Source organism: Oryza brachyantha, chromosome 8 (genome assembly GCF_000231095.2).
Source record: "Oryza brachyantha chromosome 8, ObraRS2, whole genome shotgun sequence".
NCBI classification, from domain to species: Eukaryota; Viridiplantae; Streptophyta; class Magnoliopsida; order Poales; family Poaceae; genus Oryza; species Oryza brachyantha.
This window is the reverse complement of record NC_023170.2, coordinates 15,321,349-15,327,348: the sequence shown is the minus strand read 5'-3', so window position 1 is coordinate 15,327,348 and position 6,000 is coordinate 15,321,349. Positions and strand designations below refer to the sequence as shown.

General features: G+C 45.9%; 2 protein-coding genes across 2 annotated transcripts; one reads left to right on the top strand and one right to left on the bottom strand.

The window, feature by feature from the left end:
* The first annotated feature begins 897 nt into the window (after positions 1–897).
* LOC121055226 lies at positions 898–3,103 on the top strand. The gene is made up of 2 exons (XM_040527216.1): positions 898–1,967; positions 2,590–3,103. Exon 1 carries the CDS (start codon positions 1,234–1,236, stop codon positions 1,939–1,941), a length of 708 nt encoding a protein of 235 aa, XP_040383150.1. The 5' UTR covers positions 898–1,233; the 3' UTR covers positions 1,942–1,967; positions 2,590–3,103.
* A 1,493-nt stretch (positions 3,104–4,596) lies between these two features.
* Positions 4,597–5,568, bottom strand: LOC102722976 (nuclear transcription factor Y subunit C-6). Its single transcript, XM_006659473.3, has one exon. The coding sequence runs from the start codon at positions 5,461–5,463 to the stop codon at positions 4,861–4,863; it is 603 nt and encodes a 200-aa protein (XP_006659536.2). The 5' UTR covers positions 5,464–5,568; the 3' UTR covers positions 4,597–4,860.
* Between the last annotated feature and the right edge of the window lie 432 nt (positions 5,569–6,000).

Genomic DNA, 6,000 nt, shown 5'->3' with positions numbered 1-6,000 from the left:
TATATATATATATATATATTCTTAGTGATATAAAAGTAAAGGTTGAAAAATAAAATTCAGTAAAAAACCCTTAAATTAACTTTAAATTTAAGATTGAAAATTGAAAATTTTGATTTATAACCCTAAACAGAAGTGAAAAAGATAAGTCCATGTAATTATTTCAACAACGTCATATTAAAAATTAAAACATGTTCACAACAGTAGGTAGTAATAGAAAACTTCGCACAAACTCCGTTTCGGTGCAAAGGCGATACAAACCTACGGCAGCTATGGCTTAAGTCCTAGATCTAGATCCATAGCCCTCTAAAAATTATATAAAATTATCTTATAAATTTTAAAATAGGGTATTTAATTTTTTGCCACTCTTACGAATGTTTATAATAGATTTAACATCGGACCCACATGTCATATGTTATAGACTCAGAAAGACCCACCCAACGTGTGCACATAAATCTGTTTTAAATCCTCGTAAAAATGACAAAAAAAAGTTAAATTTCTCCATCCTAGGTGCTGATTGGACGAGGGAACGAGGCTGTGATTAGTCCCCTTCCTCACAATTGTTCTCCTCTACTATACTGATTATGCTCTGTGTTGATTGGATCGAGGAACAACTAACCTGTGAGTTCTCCGTGTTGTTTGGATCAAGCGAACAAGGAAACCTGTGACTTCTCTTCCTTCTCCTACGACTCCGACCGCCGCCAATCACCGGCGTTGCCTCCCCTCTCCATGGATCGATTCATCCTCCCCGGCAGGCTGGTGGGTGGTCGGTTGTTTGAGCCGTGGGCTTAGCTATCTTGTTGCTGCTGCCCTTTTATCTGATCCGATGGGAAACCCTATCTAATCCCAATCCGCGAACCGATGACTCCGTCGCCCTTCCCCCGGATTTACATGGTTGAGTTGAGCGTCATCACGAGCAGCGCCCGCCATAGCCATCGATGAGCAATACGCAGAAAACCCCCTGCAGTCTACGAAATTACCATAGCGGTCCAAAATCCGACCGTTGCCTGCGTCGTCCTCCTTCCTAAAGCACTCGACCGTTGGACCCAACCTTCCCTTAAGCCACGCGCGGCCGCCCCGCCGCCACAAGTCATCGCGCCTCCGCTCTTCTCCCCTTCCATCTTCGCTTCTGCGGCTTCCGATCTCACATCGACTCGAAACTTTCCAAAGAAAATCGTCTCTTTCCTTGCAGAGAGATCAGATCGTTTCTTGGACCGCCTGAAAGGGGAGCTTCTGATGGAGGAGCAGCCGATCAAGAACGACGTCCACGTCGTCGAGATCCCGGTCAGCGGCGACGGGGCCGGTCCCGACGGCGGGAGCGGCGCGGGGGTGGCGGAGCCTGGGAGCCATCCGCTCGGGGAGATCGCCGGCAGCGCGGGGCACCTGCTGCTGCTCAAGCTGTGGCAGCGGGAGGAGTCCCGCCTCGGCCGCCGCGCCTGCGCGCTCGAGGCGCTCATGGACGCGGCGCGCCGGGACGCGTTCTTCCTCTGCGCCGCCTTCCTCGCCTTCCACGGCCTCTCCCTCGCGCTCCTCTTCGCCGCCTCCGTGTCCGCGCCCGCGCCCGCCGCCTCGCCGCCCGCGGAGCGCGGTTCCTGCAGGAGGTGGTGGGTGCCGTCGTCCCTGTCGCTGGCCGCCTCCCTCGCGCTCGCGGCGGCTGTGCAGCTCCGGGTCTGCGCCTACTGGCGCGCGTCGCGGCGGCTGCGGCGGGAGCGCGGCGACGCGCGCGCGCTGGCGCGGTGCGTGCAGGAGCTCCGCATGAAGGGCGCGGCGTTCGACCTGTCCAAGGAGCCGCAGTACGGGGTGACGAGGGCCAAGTGCGCCAGCGTCGAGGGAGCCGGTGCGTGGCGCCCGCTCCGGTGGTGCTACCAGAACGTCGTCGCCGCCTGCCTGCTCGCCGTCGCCGCCGCCACCATGTGCTCCGGCAAGTTCATCTTGTGCGCATAGGACGGAACCGATCCTTAAGCCTTAAGGTAACCCGCTCACATTCTTGTGGTTTTCTATTGCAAATCTTCAGATAAATTACATGACTAAGGCCACATTCGGCTTGACTTATGTCTTTGACACGGAAAACTTAGTAATAGATTAGTACATAATTAGTTAATTATTAAAAATATAAAATAATTAATATGATTTTTTAAAATAACTTTCCTATAGAAATTTTTTGTAAAAAGTATACCGTTTAGTAGTTCGGAAGACGGACACACAAAAAATGAGGAGGCTTAGTTAACTAACTAGTGTTGCTGAATACGGCCTAATTTCAGCATATCATTTCGTTTACTAGCTAAAATTTAAATTTTTAACCTTAAAGCTAAAATATATTTTAGAGTTTTTTTCATCATAGTTTATTTCTCAGCTATTGTTTTTAGATTGCTAAGAACCCATATATAAAATTTTATTAATAAATTATTTTTCGTTTATAGATACGCCGTAACTGTTTTATCTGTCAGGAGTAAAATTAGAATCTGGTGCTACTACCAGAAAGTAAACTTATAACCGGTGTGCTGAAACTGTGGTTGTGTAAATTTACTATCTTGGTAGTGAAAATTGATTCTGAACTGCAGATTCAATGAGATTCTGTTCTTTTACTTGCAGGATGCAGCTTTACCAATTTCTTGAGTTGATATGGAGGATTTGGAAGGGGATTGCAATATGCAAATGTTTGTCGTTGCACGCTTGCATAGGACAGACTGACCACTGCTTGTGCTCCAATGCTTACGACAGAACTAACAACGTTTTCTCTCTGCCCTTTAGATGTTCAAAGGGCGTATTCTTTGTATTGATTTAGTTCCTGAAACTCAAATACCGTGTTTGTTTGCTTTCCAGTCAATTTTGACAATGTGATACACTGCAAGTTTCATGCATTTCAGCCAAGAAACGATACCTTTTCAGTCATTGAACTTTCCTTGCAAAAATTCTCCTATGTTGCACATTGAGTGTGATGGATCCAGATCAATCGCACAACGGTTATCTGTACATGTAAGCAATATTTCCATTAGACATCAGGTAGAACCGGACGTGATTCTTGCCTTTTATTTCCGGATCAGCCATGAGTTGACATCCTACCTGCCATTGACATCATCCTCCAGTGAGCTGTGATTTCAAGTCAGCAATCCTGTTGTTTTCAGGACTGCTTTTTTAGCTAGATTATTAATCTGCTTTTGTGCACGCACTTTCTACTAAATGATGTATTTTTTTTATAAAAAAGATTCTACATAAACGTTCATCATCTCAGCTTTGCAAAGTAGAATTTAAATTTTGCAGTAGTTAATTCAAATAGCTAAAAAAAATCAAATAATCTTTCATCAATCAAAAGAACATAGCCAAAGTATGAAATTTGACACACCCCATACTATGGAACCAATAAAAAGCAATTTGGGGGTATTTAGAACGACATATTTGCAAACAAAAAATAATTTATAAATAAAAATTTATATACGTATTCTTAGCTATCTAAAAGCCTGGAAAATAAACTTCATTGAAAAAAGATGTCGGTTGATGTACTCTAGCGGTAGTACTACTACACAAGGCAAACAACCGAGCAGATACATCAGTATGATGGAACGATAAGCACCTGCTTGGCAGCTTCCTGTCTCTTACTAGTGCCTTGCCAATCCTCAACCATGATTACTAGTGCCTCAATCCTCAATCATGAACATCTACTGAGAATTGGGGTGTTTTCAGGTGTACTGTTAAAAGAGGTCTTGTCAGTGGAGTGCTAGTGGCAATCATGCTCACAAAGCAACAAGTTTTGTGGCTCTACCGAATATAAAAAAATCAGCTACTGAATTGGCCACTCCAGTTTACCAAGTCCAATGTACTGCCACTGGATTTCGATGGGTAGTGCTGGGCACGCATAAGCATAGCTTGGAGTCTTGTGGAACTCTATTCCTAAGTTGGGAGATAACTATCACGATAATTTAGGGACACTGTTCAAAAGATGGAAAATAATCCACCTATTCATTCAAATGTCCTGAGTCCTGAAGAATCAGCAAGTTGACGAATAAAAGCATAACATTATATAGATTTGTTAAATCAACATGTCAGTAGGTATGCACCTTTTTGCATACAAGTCTATAATATCAGAAATAACAAAATGTAGGTATTAGGTAAATAAAGATATCCACATATCGATTATCGAATACTTAGTTAAAGGAGGAAATGGGTATGCCCATTGATCATTGTAAACCACCAAATAGTCAAAGAGTAGGGCACTGTAGCGAAAGCAAAAAAAAAAAAGGAGTTCAAAACAATGCAAATATCTCTTTTGAGCAACTTCAAACTTGCACTATCGTATCACCATCCTAAATATCTAAAATACATTCTGGAGTAACCAGATATAGATAAAGAACATATCATTTCTCGGCAACTGATGTTGACCAAGACCTAAGAGAGAACACGGGTAATAATTCATTTGTGACATTAAGTTAGACCTGCATAATTACTACCATATATGCTTCCTCAATCGAAACAAGTTTGCCCAATCCAATTTGTATAGTTTAACTTCCATCCTAAATGTCTAAAATATAACATGACACAATCAAATATAGAGAAAAGGAATATATAACAAATCATTTCTCAGCAACTTATGTTGAAAACAACTGAGAGAATACACCGGCAATAATTCATTGTGATATAAGTTAGACATACATAATTACCACCATAAAGGCTTCCTCAATCGCAACAAGCTCCCCCAATCCTAAAATTGGACAGTTTATACACCGCGAGGATGCCCTTCACAATGATCATCCCATCTTCTAGTTATTTTGCAGCAACAAGCAAGCAAGCATAATAACACTACGACAACAGCATAAGCACTTTGACTTAAATAAAATCGCTAAATCTGAAGCTTTACGGTAGGGAATGTTACTGCGGTTGGACATAGTAGTATGCCATGGGGTCGGTGGCGGGCAAGCCGGCGGCCGGGTGGGGGATCCCCGCGGCGACGGCGGCGGCGGCCTCGGCGTCCTTGGCCTCGTCGCGCGGCACGATGTCGACGAGGAAATCGAAGACCTCGGTGCGGGCGATGGCGGCGGCGATGTCGGACTTCTGGAGCGTGCGGCGCTTGTTCTCCTCGGCGTGCGCCCACCCGCGGTGGGTGAGCTCGAGGATGAACATCTCGCAGGCGCGCGCGAAGACGACGGGCGCCTCGGCGGCGATCATGCGGACGTCCTCGTCGGCCTTCATGATCTTCTTGATGCGGGCGAGGGGCAGGTTGTGGTTCTTGAAGTCGGTGGTGTGCTCGATCTCGCGGTACTGGTCCGCCCAGAAGTTCTGCAGCTGCGCCGCGGCGGCCTGCTGCGAGGCCGCGGTGGCGGCGGCGGCCGGGGGAGGCGGGGCGTAGAGCGCCGGCGCGTGGGCGTAGGGCCCGACGGCCGGGGCGTAGGCCCCCGCCGGCGGGTAAGGCACGGGCGCGCCCAGCACGGGCGGCGGGGGCGGCGGGGGAGGGGTGGTGGATTTGGGCTCCATTGCTAGGGTTTCCGGGGAGGAGGAAGGGGAATGGGGGAAGTGGTCTCTCCTCGGTTGCTGCCGATGCGGAGGGAGAAAGGGGGAGGAGGCTTCTGTTCGCGTGGGGGATTAATTAGCGTTGCTTTCTGGATTAATTGCGGGATTAATGAGGCGGCAGTGAGGTTAACCACTTCGCGCACTGCAAATACGGTGGAGTGTCCAGTATAAATAAATACGCTCTCGTTTTCAAAATGTATGCATTTATTAACAACTGTTTAATAAATATCAAGATTTTTATTAAGCTTAAAAGACTTCAGTTTTACTATGGAACCAATTGACACTCTCATGTCAGTAAGAACCGACCAATACGATGGATTACTAATCCGAGACAAGTGCTATTACGTAGTCTTTAGAACAAATATTCACTTAAATGTCATTTCTGGTTTAGGATTTGTTAAATACCATTATCAAATAGTACAGCAAACTAAAATGCTCATTTCATAACTTGTTTTTTCTTGGTGAGATGACCAAGTTGCCCCTTACTGATTGATGAGCCAC

Coding starts and splice junctions, on each gene's coding strand:
- LOC121055226 (XM_040527216.1), top strand. CDS start 1,234: ATGGAGGAGCAGCCGATCAAGAACGACGTCCACGTCGTCGAGATCCCG.
- LOC102722976 (XM_006659473.3), bottom strand. CDS start 5,463: ATGGAGCCCAAATCCACCACCCCTCCCCCGCCGCCCCCGCCGCCCGTG.